This window comes from Polypterus senegalus, chromosome 6 (genome assembly GCF_016835505.1).
Source record: "Polypterus senegalus isolate Bchr_013 chromosome 6, ASM1683550v1, whole genome shotgun sequence".
Lineage (NCBI taxonomy): Eukaryota > Metazoa > Chordata > Cladistia > Polypteriformes > Polypteridae > Polypterus > Polypterus senegalus.
This window is the reverse complement of record NC_053159.1, coordinates 87,255,212-87,269,957: the sequence shown is the minus strand read 5'-3', so window position 1 is coordinate 87,269,957 and position 14,746 is coordinate 87,255,212. Positions and strand designations below refer to the sequence as shown.

Below are 14,746 nucleotides of genomic sequence, written 5' to 3'. Positions count from 1 at the left end.
GAGAGCAGCAGCAGCACAGCACAAGTTCATGCAGCTCTATGGAGGAGATCTTTGCTATGACTTTTATCCCAGTCACGATAAACCACATAAGAACGTGTTGTTTCCTCAGTTTATTCGTTTTTTTTGCCCACATTTATCTTCACAGTTATCAGACTGGGAGCAGTCACTTATGCCATGGATGTAAGAGAAGCACCCATTTGTTGAGAAATACTCTCACGGGCGGAAAACAGGTTCGTTAAGGTGGTCGCTTCTTTTGTATCGCAGACTCCAATCTGCATATTGCCAGGCCCAATGTAGAAACCACGCCCACAATCACAGGCACGTGTATTTTTCGAGAAAATGTTGAAGTGACCCCCGACCAGGAAATGTAGGAAGGGGCCTTTCGCTTTTAAGTCACCTCTAAGGACTTTGCAGGGCAGCTGCTTTCACCCCAAACTTAGTATGTGAATCCTGAAACTGACGCGGCCCGTTGTTTTCCAGTTCGCAGTGACTTAAGTTCAGGAGCTGGCAAAGAAGTCCGTCCTTAAAAGCTCGGATGGGATGAAAACCAGCAGACCCCGTAGAAAGCTCCCCGAGTGTTCGAAATTGATAAGCCGAGACACGCCATAAGGTGAGCGACCCTCGCGTGCCGCTTCCTGTGCCCTCGTGCAGCTTTGAAGTCTGTTGTCGTGGAGTGGAGCGGAGCCACGCGGAGAGGAGCAGGAGTGAGGCAGGCTTTCCGATTTGACGAGGCGTTTCCCTTGCTACAGACCAGCTGTCCTGCTCAATCTGCCAAAAAAGAAGACGGGTGGTGGGGAGCAGAGGCAGTGAGAGGAGCAGCTAACCCGCGACATGCCTGCGGAGATCAACGCGACCAACTCCCCCGGTGAGAGCCGTTACTGTCCCGCCTGCGCCTAGTTGATTTGTCCATCTCGAATTGTTACGCGATTGCCTTTAGCAGCACGATTCTACTTTGTTATAAAATACTAGCTGTTTGTTAGTTACTCTTTAGATCAGCGTGGTTTATTTGTTCAACTGTTTCACCTCGTGCGTGTGTTTAGAGATCAGTAAAAAAAAACGCCGCTCACCTTCCCAAAAGTCCGATTTGAAGTAAGTCAACTTGCTCGGACATTTAAACCTGATAATGCATTCGTTCAGGCATAAGAGTATTAAGAGTGTCAGTGTGAAAAGTAAGCAAAACCTTGATGAGTTGAGATGAAACGTTTACAGGTTTTTCATTAGTTTTCATTTTCTTTTAACAAAAATAAGTGAACAAACAGTAAGGAAAATAACTATTTCTAGTCACCGTCCTGCTCCACTGACAGACAGGAGATCGTTCCTCCCCCACACTATGCGACTCTTCAATTCCACCCGGGGGAGTAAATGCTAACATTATTCAAAGTTATTGTCTGCTTTTACATGCATTTCTATTACTCTAATTTAATATTGTTTTTTGTATCAGTATACTGCTGCTGAATTATGTGAATTCCCCCTTGGGACTAATAAAGTATCTATCTATCTATCTATCTATCTATCTATCTATCTATCTATCTATCTATCTACCAACAGGGAAGGAAACAGTAGTAATGTCAGTACAGTTGGACTGACTGACTGCAATGGTATAGAAATAACTTTAAACGCAATTGGTCAGGCTCTTCAGTGGGTGGATGTGGCCAGGGGAAGCAGCACTTGACAATAGTCCACCTAACCTAATCATTGTGAAGGAGGAGGACTTGTTGGCAGTTAACAATGCGAAATGCTATATAAAACAGAGGACTTACGGGTTTTGGAGGCAGGAGGAAGATTAAAAAAAAAAATCAACAATTTCTCCTAAACTTAAGTGTATTTGTCTCCTTAAATGAGTTCCATTCTACCTCACTCACCCTTTTAAAATAATGGCACTTTATGGGTCTTTACTGGGTTGTGTAGTTCCTCATAGAACTATTGCTTGACAAAGTAAAATTATGGGTTCTTTTAATTCTGACCTGGTTCTGTGTGCACTGTAAAACGTTCTAATGTGAAGAAAAGGATGGACATTGTTAATAGTGTCGTTAGCAGGACACTAACAGATTAAGAAAACCTGAACTTGGCCTATGTTATTGTGTGCAGCAAGCGTCATGAGCCATTATTATTTCACAATAATGGATATTTACTATATGGATCCTGTTATGGAACCATCATGTAGATGGGTCCTTTGGGAACCAAAAATTGCATCGCTCTGAAGAACCACTGTAGTCCCCTTATTTTTAAGAGTTTATATGGGGAAGCAGAATTGCATATTGCAAGTAGATTTGTATCTCAGGTCTGCTAGATTAGCTTTTTGAACTTTGTTGTCTTGTATCGGAATGAATGACCGAGTAATGGATGGGTGAATGGAGTTTTCTGCTTCAAGTTGTTGGGATGTATCTGGTAATTAACTATAGTGAGCATACTTGTTTGCTCTATGAGAAACAGGAATGACTCGATCAGTAAAATGACACTTATACATGGTAAGACATTTTGAAAAGATTAATTAGGTCGGAGGGCAGCATGGTGGCACAGTGGTAGTGCTGCTGCCTCACAGTAAGGAGACTTGGGTTTGCTTCCCGGGTCCTCCCTATATGGAGTTTGCATGTTCTCCCTGTGTCTGTGTGGGTTAGGTGCATTGGCTATCCAAAATTGTGCTTGGTGTGTGTGTGCCCTGCTGTGGGCTGGCACCCTGCCTGGGGTTTGCTCCTGCCTTGCGCCCTGTGCTGGCTGGGATTGGCTCCAGCAGACCCCCATGACCATGTGTTAGGATATAGCAGGTTGGAAAATGACTGACTGACTAATTAGGAGGATGTGTCACGTATGCTGTAAGGATGCAGCCCACTGCATGTGTTTTCTAACTGCTATTAGCACATTTTGCCCGATGTGTCACCACAGACAGGTTTGTCTTTAAAATATAAGAAGAATGATTCTCTTCTAGCAATGCATTAACAGGAATTTGAAAAAGGCTGCTGGGCCGATGTAGGAAAAACTGCAAATGTATAGTCTAACTTGTTGCCTTAAAGTATCGGACTTGGCGGTAAATGAATACAGCTTATTAGCAAGCAAGAATTTTGGTGAAAGTGGAGGAATGGCTGAATCAAACAAATATTTTCTTGTAGAACATTAATAAAAGCTCAGTCCTTGTAGACTGCCTGCTTGCTTATATGTCGGGTGGAGAAGTGAACCATTTTAGCAAGTGCTTATCTGCCGTCATTACATTTTGCAGAGGTAATAACTGTGCAGGCCTCCAACAAATATAGTGTAAAATCTGAAAATGAAGTGGATATACAGTACTATAGTGAAATTTGAGAAGAACACTTTGAGCTTAATAATGAACTGGCATGTTCACCGTAAGGTAGAGGGCACATAGCTCCAGTATGACCACATGTTGTGCACGTACAGTAGGTGACATTGTTGTTTATTGTATAATCTTTCATTTTTATTTATTCAAAATGCTTAGTCTTGTTGTAGCAAATAGTATTTTGTATTTTTTCATGTTTTATTAGAAAATGTGTTTATTCAACCACCGTTGTTTGAACCATATTTCTAGCTAACCCTGTTTTAACGCAGTGTCTACAAAAAAGTATTCATCCCCTCTGAACCTTTCACCTGTTATTTTATATTTTTGGTCTAAATTAATAACAAACATGAAACACAAAATACTTGATCTCTTAAGTTTTCACCTCCTTTAATATGTAACACCAGAATCTTCACTGGTGCGGCTATTTGGCTTTAGAGTCCCATAATTAGTTCAATGGAGATCACATATCTGAAGTTTCAATTGATTTTAGTATAGATTTCTCAGATCTGGAAGGTCCCACGTGTTTCGAGTCAGAATGGTGGGCTAACCTACATAATGAAGACAAAAGAACACTCCAAGTCTGGAAAGATGATTGAACAGCACAAGTCAGGGGATGGAGACAAGGAAACATCCAAGTCACTGAACTTTCTTTTTTGGAGTCCAGCTAAGTCAGTCATTACGAAATGGAAAGAGTATGGCACAGCTATACATCTGCCTAGAGCAGGCCATCTACAAAAACTGAGTGACAGTGTAAGTGAAGAACTGCTGAAGGAGGCCACCAAGAGACCTGTGAGAACTCTAAAGGAGATACAGGCTACAATGGATGAGACTGAACATGCTATGCATACAACAACTGTTGCCTTGGTGCTTTTCCAGTTACAGCTTTATGGGAGACTGGCAAAGAGAAATCATTGAATTCTGCTGGAAGAAGTTTTCATAGGCTAGTAAAAAAAATTGAGCTTTTTGGCCAACAAACTAAGGCTATGTTTGCATTACAAGTCTCATTACTCAATTCTGATATTTGCCTATTTTTATTATTGACATTCATAAGTACAAGCAACCTGAATCTAACTGTAATGTGAACTCTTCTGTCCTCTAAAATGGCACCCATGCGCACAGTGATACGTGTGTGCACAAGCCATCTGTGTCACCAACAACAAAATACATCATACTTGATAGATGACTCATAATTAAAACCGACAAAATGGACACGCTAGTAGCTATGCATTGCATGTTGCTGCGGAGGACGGCATACAGTTCTGTCATCTGTACATGATTACTATAGGTTGAGAACATGAAGACCAGGCTTTGTGGTTTTTGTAGCTATTGCTGGCACTGCTGCACCAAGAGATTTGTGGGTATAAAAAAGGAGCCAGCAGTGGTAAGACCGTGACCAATGTCACAACTGCAACTTTCCTCCATTGTTGTTATGCTGCACTGCCTGTGCTGGCATAAAAAAAAAACACATGGATTCCAATCTGACCATTGTCTTTCATGTCCCATGGCCATGATTCAGATCCGATCTAGGACCACAAATCTGATTTAAACAGATGTCATATTAGGGCAATAAATCAGATTTGAGTCACTTCATCCAAGTAATGTGAACTTAGCCCAAATACCACTTTTGTCAAATATCAGACACTGCCCATTGTCAAAATGTGGTAGTGGCAGCATTATGTTGTGGGGATGCTTCTTTTCTGCAGGCCCTGGAAGGCTTGTGAGGATAAAATGTAAAATTAAAGAGGCAAAATAAGGAAATTCCTTGAAGAAAATGTGTTAACAGCAGGAAACCTGCACCTTGGGAGAAGATTTGTTTTCCAGTAAGATAACGCCAAATAGGAAGCCAAAGCTACACAGGCATGGGTTTAAAACAACAATGTTAATGTCCTGCAGTGACCAAATCAGTGTCCAGATCTAATTTAGAATTTGTGGTTGGGCTTGATAAAAGCTGTTCACTCACGATCTCCATGTGACCTAACACAACTTGTTCAGTTTTGCAAAAAAGAATGGGGAAAAATAGCTGTGTCCAGATGTACAAAGCTGATTGAGAGACGTGTACATCCAGACTCAAGGCTGCCATGGGTGCTTCTGCTAAACTTAAAGGATGACAAACACACTTATGTGATCAGTTATTTTGTGTTTTGTATTTGTAATTAATTTAGCCCACTTTGCAGGGACCTGTTTTAACTTTAACAATAAAGAGTCTGTTTCTGTTAATCAGTGTCATATTCGGTTCACCACAGATATGTTTTAGTAAGGCGCTGTAAATGCTGTTTTGTTTTCAAAGTTTTTTTGTATGAAGGCGTGCACTTTAAGCAGTAGGAATAAATGCCCCCCCTGTTCAATTTACATTTTTAAAAGCTTTCACCATAGACTCCTAATGCATTAAATATTTCAATAAGACAAAGTTTACCATCTGGTACTTTACATACTGTGCACATGTGCCAAAGTTATTGCTCTATTCCAGAAGTATGTCATTTTGTTCTTGTATTATACATTGTGCTAAAAAATGCAATTTTAATGTAAGCAACATGTTTACAGACCTAATCAGTGAAACGTGTGCATATCCACATTTCTTGCTCAGATTGTTGAACCTATGCCACAAATGATCTTTAAAGATAGTATTAATTCCGAGTACAAGGAAAAGAATGTGCTCCCCAGTGATCATTTCTGCTCCAACAAATGTACATTTCTGCAGCTGTAGGGCATTGATTCAAGTGAGTGTTGGAGGGAGGGCCATTTTTAAGGCTGTTTACTTTTATTATTTTAAATGTGACATGTTCAAAGGATCTCTCAGATGTGCTGTTGAGGGAGATAGGGAGATATGGCCCCACGTCCCTTTATCTTTGCATGAGCAGGTTCCTCCCCAACTATCACGTCTGCAAATTTCCACTGTTCATAGGTTTTATTTTGTCACCCCGTTTTTCTTAATCCTATGTAATTACTTGTTAATTGGGGTTTGTTATTCTGTGCACTCACAAAGCAAGGGAGGAAAAAGTATGTTTTAGCATTTTACTGATAAATTTTTTATCAGCAGACATTTAAGGCTTAGAGGAGAATGCAAGGCAACAGTGGTATTTTACTGGGATGTAGCAATTAAACCAACAGTAAGGAGTTCAACATCAGTTTGCAGCCTGAGAGTTGTGTAAGGCTGTAAAGGACATGTTTTATTTATGAAGTGAATAACTAAGAAAGAATTTAAGTTGTGCCTGGCACACATCCGCACATACAGTTTATACAGATAAAGGGACAGGGAGTCTCCTCTGCTGTCAGTGTTTCACGTTACACATTCACAAATTATTATTCTGTGATGAGATTAATAGACAATCAAAACACACGCATGATTAAATTGATAAGATCTCCCTCTTGAGGTTCCAGAAGCCTTGCGATGAATGCTATAATCATCATTATGATCCAGAAAATAACTTCATTAATGTAGTACAATTCTGCAGTCTTTTATATTGCTAATCCTATCTTTTGGCAGTTACTCTGGACTGTGGGCACTTTCTCAAAGTATCTTGTCACATCATTAGTGGTGAGTGTATCCTCATGTTTTGTTCAGATCAAGCTGTTCCTCTTTGGGTCATTTTAGTTTGTTATTTCAATAGAATAAATGAAAGTCAACTAAGTTTCAGTTTACCAAAAAGGTGCTTTTCTTCATATCTTGGGCATTTGTTTAAAATAAAAACACTTAATTCCACAAAAACAAAGTTGCTTGAATGAAACAACCATTCACTTACTCTAATAGAGAGAGTCAGTAAGCTGCAAGAGCAACGTAGGAACCTACCCTGAATGGCAGGTTAGAAGAGCACACACATTTACAAGATAAAGAACTGCCACCAGTTAAACAATCATGCACATGTACAATTAAACCCAAAATACTAGGAAAACATAAACATAGCCATAAGGAATGTGTTCAGACTCCACAAAGACAGCGACTGGGCCAGAAATCAAATACAGGTGCCCTGATCTTTGAGACTACAGACAGTATTAGTTAATAATAATAATAATAATAATAATGATACATTTTATTTATAAGGCCCTTTACATTTGTAGTAAACCTCAAAGTGCTACATAAAAAAAAATAAACAAAGACTCAACAAGATAAAAACAAAGATGAAACAATAATTTGAGGTCTTTAACTGTTTTTTTAAAACAGCCCACAATCTGCTGTGTTCTCAGGTTCTCTGATAGGGCATTCCAGAGCCATGGAGCAGCAACTGCAAACGCTCGGTCACCCATTGTACGAAGTTTGGTCATGGGGGGCGAAGGCGATAGGTATTTGCAAGACGAAAGTTTCTTGTAGTGGATTGTAATATAAAAAGTTCCTTAAGGTATTGTGGAGCATTTCCATGGATACACTGGTGAGTGAGCAAACAACTTTTGTACTCAATACGGAGGTGAAAAGGGAGCCAATGAAGTGACTAAAGGATTGGTGAAATATGTTCATATTTTCGCACCCTCATTAGGATCCTTGCAGCATTATTTTGGATTTGTTGGAGCTTTTGAAGGCTCTTGCCTGGGATCCCGATGAGGAGTGCATTACAATAGTCCAGCCTGGAGGAGACAAAGGCATGAACCAGTTTTTCAACATCACAAAGGGAAAGGCAGGGATGGAGTTTGGTTATCTTTCGAAGATGAAGGAATGCAATTTTACACAGGTGATGGACATGTGTATCAAATGACAAATGAGAGTCTAATTTGACACCCAAATTAGTAACAGAAGGGGAGAAAGTAATGGTATGAGCAGAAAAGTAAATACAATTTATGGAAGAATGAAGTTGATGGGGGGTACCAATTAAAAGAGCTTCAGTTTTGATGCTGTTCAGCTTAAGAAAGTTCTTGGACATCCAAGCCTCAATCTCATTCAAGCAGGAGGAAACAGTTGATGGAGGTGTAAAAGAAGTCGAATCCAGTCTCACATAGTGCTGCGTATCATCTGCATAGCAATGGAATAAAACTCCATGCCTGCGGATGATGTGACCCAGGGATAGCATATAGATATTAAAAAGGGTCGGCCCAAGGACTGATTTTTGTGGGACCCCACAGGTGACAGTGTGGGTATGAGATTTAGCATCCCCCAGGGCCACATACTGTAAGATAGGACTCAAACCACTCCAAAGGAATGCCAGAAGGTCCAATTATATAGTGAAGACGATGGAGGAGAACATAAATAATAAAGAATAAATAAATTGCGTTAAAACACAATGGCAAATGGAGACATCATCTTTACAAGTGTATTTCATCTTAATTCTATTTATGTAAAGGATCAGTATTGGGGAAGGTTTATGTACACTCAGGGTTTGATTTCAGCCTCTCCTTGATATTGTGCTGGTATAAGTGGGCACAAACAATAAATGTTTGGATAAAAAGAGACTCTGTCTTAAATGGTCAAGGTGTAATATTCTTTTTAAAGATAAATTACAACCCAGTTTCAAACTGTATCATTTCGTAAATCCCACAAAAGTAAAGAGAAACTTTGTATATCGTAATACCATGTAAATTTATTCCTAGCTTATTTAGTGAGGATATATGTGACAATGGTTCTTGTGCTTTACTGGCGACCCGTCAATGGTTGGTTTCCACTTGGTGCCAGAATGCTTCTGTAATAAACTTTGGCTCTAATAGACCTGAAACTTAATTTGCAGATTTGAAGATGGATTAATATCCGCGATTGTTGTTTGTTTGCCTTATACAGAGGTTCTTCACAGTTTAACTAAACCACCAAAGCTATCCTTCTCATTCATTCATACATACACAGTAACAATCCTTCCATTTTAAAGACCCACATTTTCCATTGCAGGAGAGTGTTTTAATGGGCAAGTCTGACAGATGGAGTTCAATACAGTGAGATCTCTGATTGGCAGACTAATTCCAGGGCAAAACAAAACTCATAGTAGCACTGGTAAATACATTCATTTTTTTGAATTGTCTTTATTGATAGATTGTTCTGGATTCTCTCTGAAGGTCATTCTTATATTTGTAAAATGTTCAGACACCACATCCACACATTTGGATTCAAAGAACAGACTGCCATGGTGTTGAACATCATTCAAAGCTTGACTCCTATGCTTAGCGATATGCAGTACTGTAGCATCAAAATGGCACCACTAAATATAAGTCACTATAAACAAATATTTTTTTTTTTCACTTAAAGTTTACAATGTGGGGTTGGAGTGTCGGTGTATTATTTCTTGCAAAACATGAACAACATTTTATTAACTTAGTCTAATGTGCACATCTCTGTGTGTGGCAAAAGCAGGGTACCTGTAGAAAACCCGCAGGACATAAAAAAGACATTGACAGTGACGTCAACAATCAAGCCACCTCCTTTTCCTGACTCTGTGGCAGCAGGCCAGGCACATATCACTATCTAACCTGACAGAATATGTTTGTTCTTTGGGAGGAAACCCAAGGGAGTGCTGGACACAAAAGTACATTTCATTCACAATCAGATAGGGCCTAAAGAGCTTTGAGGAGTAAGCACTACTATACGTTTCATTTGCTAAGTAATTTTTTTTTACATTTTTTTATATAAGCCAAATGCCTAAACCCAGCACTTCAGTGCAATGCTTTTGGTTCTTTGTGAAATATTTTGTCCGTATGCAGAAGACTGCTATATTTTCATTGATTTCAGAAGACCTTTCGTCCATTTTTGTCATTTAAATCTTGCAAGTGGAAAAAATTAGCCAAATTTACATAAATATTTTGTTACAAGTTTCGAAAAAAAATAGGCATTTGTTTTAGTGGCTTTAGCCTTGATGTCCTTCATTTGATTAAAGGGAATTTGTCTGTAGCCTGTCTGAATCAATATTTTTTTAAGTTCATTAATTCAGTGCTTCTGTTTGGTTGTTTCATCAAGTTAGTGGCAGTTTTTACTTTAAGTGATTAAGCGAATCAAGGCACAAATCAGATGTGTATGTTTCTAAGTGTAACCAGATTAAATCAGTCAAAACAAAATGAAAAAAATCAATATTATTAAGAAAATGTAACTAAAGTAAGAGGAAGCAGCTAGCTGCCAATCTTGTCACAAAATGCAATAATATAAATTTGTGTGTTTTGAATAATCGGCAAGGGGACACTGGTCAGTTGGATTGATGCTAAACAGGTAACAGATATTTTAAAAGAGGCTTTATGTTTAATGTGCTTTCTCCAGATATTTGCTGTGCTCTCATTTTCAGTGGTGCATAATCAGCTGTATGGCTGTTGTATATTCACAGCATTGTTTTATTCATCAGAGTGCTACACTTAATCCTTCCATCCATTCATTTTCCTAAGCCACTTATCCAAGGCCAGGGTCACTGGGCAGCTGGAGACTGTCCCAGCAGTCATTGGACACAAAGCAGGAAAAAACCCTGGACATGGCACCGGTAACACTAAATCCACATCTTTGAATCACTGGTAATGAACATCCTCTTTTGTTTTTGTTGTGTACTTCATTAACTATTTCTGGTGTTGGCTTGAATGGAGCTGGTACCAGTAGCATAGCTTGTGTTAATAATTAATTTATTGGACAAGTTAATTTGCTGTAGAAATTGGCAGTTTATCCATTTTTATATCAATTTCACACTTCTGTGTAATGCTTCATAAAAAAGATTGCATGGAAATGTTGAATGTTATATTATAATGTTAAGATCTATTGCTGTCAGTTTTGAAAAATACAGTATCAGCTAACTTAACTGCCAAATCTGATTGGAAATAAATATAATTTCAGGTTTCAACACTAACCTTATATATCTTTTATCAAGATAACTAGTTAGTACTCCCCTTTAAAGTAAGGCCTTACATAGGCTGTTTAGCTGTTTATTTATTACCTTGACTGTAATTATTAAAATATGAATTATAGTATTTTTTCCTTTGGCAAAAAGCAGCTGAAGTCCCAAAACAAAGGCAGAAATGCTGATATATACCATCTGGTTCTGTAGTTTTAGTAAGTCTTGCTATAGAAAAAATGGTCCTAAATCTCGTATGGCCCCACTATTTTATAATAATCTGCTGCTGCTGATTTTGATGTACTTACACTTTAAGATGTAGAAGTTTTTCAGTAATATAAAAATATAATTACAGCATTCAAATTCATACCGCTCATTAAGGGGGTTTCATGCATGTCAGTGATTGAGCGGATTATTTTGTCTCGCTATTACTTGTTTGACTACTGACATTGCATAACTATGGAGCTTTAGTGTAAGGACGGTGGTACAGGAAATGAAGTTTAAAGATGCTGTGCAGAGCCTGACTGTGTGACAGCCCCCCTGGCTCCTCAATGTAATGCCGCCCTTCATGATTTTCCATCCTACCACAATATCCTAAGTCACAAGCTTTCCCTCACTTTATCTATTATGACAGGACATCATTCACTGCATTGAACTGTGAAGCTTGCATTTAAATGGCTCTCTGCGGAATTGTGGTTGTTAATCGTGTTGGCATATTGCCTGTTTAAATAGTATGTTGTATGGACACTGCTTTGTCTTATTTGCGCCGTGTGTACGCTGTGGGCCCTGAGCTTCACCATTTCATCTCTCTGTATACTGCATACATGATTGAGATGATTTTGACTTCTGGTCTGTTGTTTCTGTTCACTATATACAGTATTGCAGCATGTTCACCCAGTTGATTATGGCTGCCTTGGCGTGGTTATATAAGCTTATCAAACCTGAGTATACAGAAGCAATATTTGTAAAGCAGTAAAATGACAACTGCTGGCCACCTGTTACCTAGTAGAAACAATGATCAGAACACGTTAGTCTTGCCCATCTGTTGTACCACCATCTATACAAACGGGCTGAATGCTGCACTTTTAAGAGCAGTGCGTCTGAGACACAGTTCTGTTCACAGACAAAGTGAATCAGGAGCATTTGCTTACGGCAGTAACCATCCTTTGGGGAAGGGTTTTGTGTGGAAAGTTGGCTTCTTTGTTCGCAGTGGATTAATATGTCATCCTGTAGCACAGCCACCTCATTATCTGTGTTTAGACTGCCGGCTCTTCACAAAAGTCATTTCTTTATTGTTGCCTTTGTATTGTTTTATAAATACTGTGAGTAGTCTAGTTTTGTTTATAAGACAGTCCTACTTTCTCAGGTCTACGTATTCTGCCATTTTTTATAAGTTTCTTATTGGCCACTTATTTTATTAAAACCATGTTGGTGAGGAATGATTTTATGAATCATATTCAGATAAATGAGGCACAGACCCATTAAATATTTAGTCAGTACAACTTTCCATTCATTTATGTGTATTATTCATAACCCCCACCTAATTCAATAAACCATTTTGACACAAGCAGTTGGATGCAACTTGTACACAAATATTAAAGGAATATTTAACCCAAAAATGATATTTTTATCTGTTATTTACCTCATATTGTGTATAGTTATGCCCAAAAAAGATTTTTAATCTAATACTTTTTAAGAAAACATAGGTGGCAATGGGGACTAATGCTGAACAACATTAAATGTCAATGAAAAATCAAAATTAACATTACTAATGTCAAATGAACCACGTGTCAGTTATCCAGAAGTATGCTCGTAACACCCAAATGTGTATTTTTGCTAAAATATTGATAAGCAAACCATTTCTGGAAAGTTCTCTCATGAACTAAAGTGGAACACGCTGAAATGGGAACAAGCTTATGAATTAAACATCCTTCCTATTCATTGGTCAAGAGTCCAGCCCAGTAATAGCTCATTCAAAGGAGAGATTAATGGAGCAAAGCCATTCCAGTTTAAGCTAAAGGAGATTAAGAGGAGACATGATTGAAGTGTTAAAAATTATGGAGGGAATTAGTACAGTGGATCAATACTGTTATTTTAAAATGAGTTAATTAGGAACATGGAAACACACTCAAAACCTTCTTAAGGTTAAATTTCACAAAACATTACAAAGTTTTTCCTCACACTTAGAACCACAGACACTTGGAATAAGCTACAGAGTAGTGTGGTTGATTCCATTAACACACTGAATGTTGTTTGACTGGAGAGATTTGTGTTGAAACATTACAAGCTGAGCCACTGACCAATGAGGACATTTTGAAACACTCACTAAATACATTTTATTTTGGAATGATACATAGATGGATATGTATGAATTTAGCACCCTATCAAACCTATTGGATCATGTCATGCACCCAGCAGAGCAGATAATAGAGACCAACTCCCAGCGACCCTAAAATGGATACGTTCAATAGAACATGAATGGTTAGATGGAAAATTATGGCTATCTCTCTAACAATCTGATGATAACTGCAAAGTGTTTGTTCCTTTACTAACGCATATTAAAAAGCGAATAACTTTACCAGTCTCTCAACTGTTACTCATTCGCATTATTGCTCTCCCAAAGCATGGACATATCATGTATTTTTAATTCCATAATGGCAGAAAAGTGGTGTGTTAAAGGCTCCTGCTTTAATAAATGAAAACATGCAGGATTTTTAAAAAATAGGTGAGATAACTACAGTCCCACGCTAAAACTGAAGCCACATATTTTCTATCAAAGAAAATATTAGTATAGCAGTGTACACAAAGTCACATAATGTCATGAATTGCCCGTACTATTAATAAACCCAAAACAGAAGTACAACAGCACAGCAGCTGCAGCCCAGGTTAAAAGCCACAGCCGTTTTTACTTTTTTTATATTTCCACCTTTATTTTTATGGATTGGTGTTCACTTTGCAAATTGTCTAATTTGATTCAGTATTGTGGTTTTACTTACTGCTTCTATTCTCTAGTAAATAATGCATTACTTAATCGTAACTGTTAAACCAGGCCACTGCCAGATCTCTCTCTCCTCAACCATGCTGTATGTTTTGATAACATTTCAAAGTGATAGTTTATTGGTTAATAACTATCAGTGTTTTTCTTTTTTACGTGTATTTATCTTTGTTATGCAGATAGTATTTACAGTGTTTTATGCAGATGTCATTTGCTTCCAATGTTGTTTATGGCCTGTTGTTCATACTGAATTTCTGTGAAGCATTTTGAGCATGGGAAAGGCACCATATAAATAAAATGTACTATTATTATTTATTATTGACTGTGACTTCATGGGTGTGAAAGTGGCTCAATTTGGGGTCACAATGTTTCCTGGTTGTCATGAACCCACACCTGCAATTCCCTGTGTCCCTTCACTTAAAAACATCATTTTCAGGGGCAAAGGAATGCATGTCAGAGTTGTGGAGAAATTATATCTTTAAGAATTACACTTGGCTGCCATTCAGTGTTTTCAAGTGTTGAAAAAGTCATATTGAAAATAAAAAATAGAAATGGCAACTGTCTGTGTTAAGAATTCATGTGATTAGTAAAGGACACTTTCTATGTTTGGTAGTTTTATGTTAGTCAGCAATAAGACTGCTGTTTGGTAGTATTCTGGGTGGAATATGTGATCATGTTTTAAAAATACACTCAATGTTTTATCAGTGACCTGCAGAGAGGGTTTTTTTTTTTTTTTTACTGAGTGAGCCA

At 38.1% G+C, this 14,746-nt stretch overlaps 1 protein-coding gene across 2 annotated transcripts in view; it reads left to right on the top strand.

The window, feature by feature from the left end:
* Positions 1–344: 344 nt before the first annotated feature.
* Positions 345–14,746, top strand: part of gypc (glycophorin C (Gerbich blood group)) — a 61,086-nt gene continuing 46,684 nt past the window's right edge. The window contains exon 1 of one of the 2 annotated variants that reach the window (XM_039756503.1): positions 345–610. Coding sequence is in view for 1 of the 2 variants with exons in the window: in XM_039756502.1 (XP_039612436.1) it covers positions 832–865 (34 nt within the window). In the remaining variant the exon portion in view is untranslated. The other variant, XM_039756502.1, reaches the window with a different exon arrangement.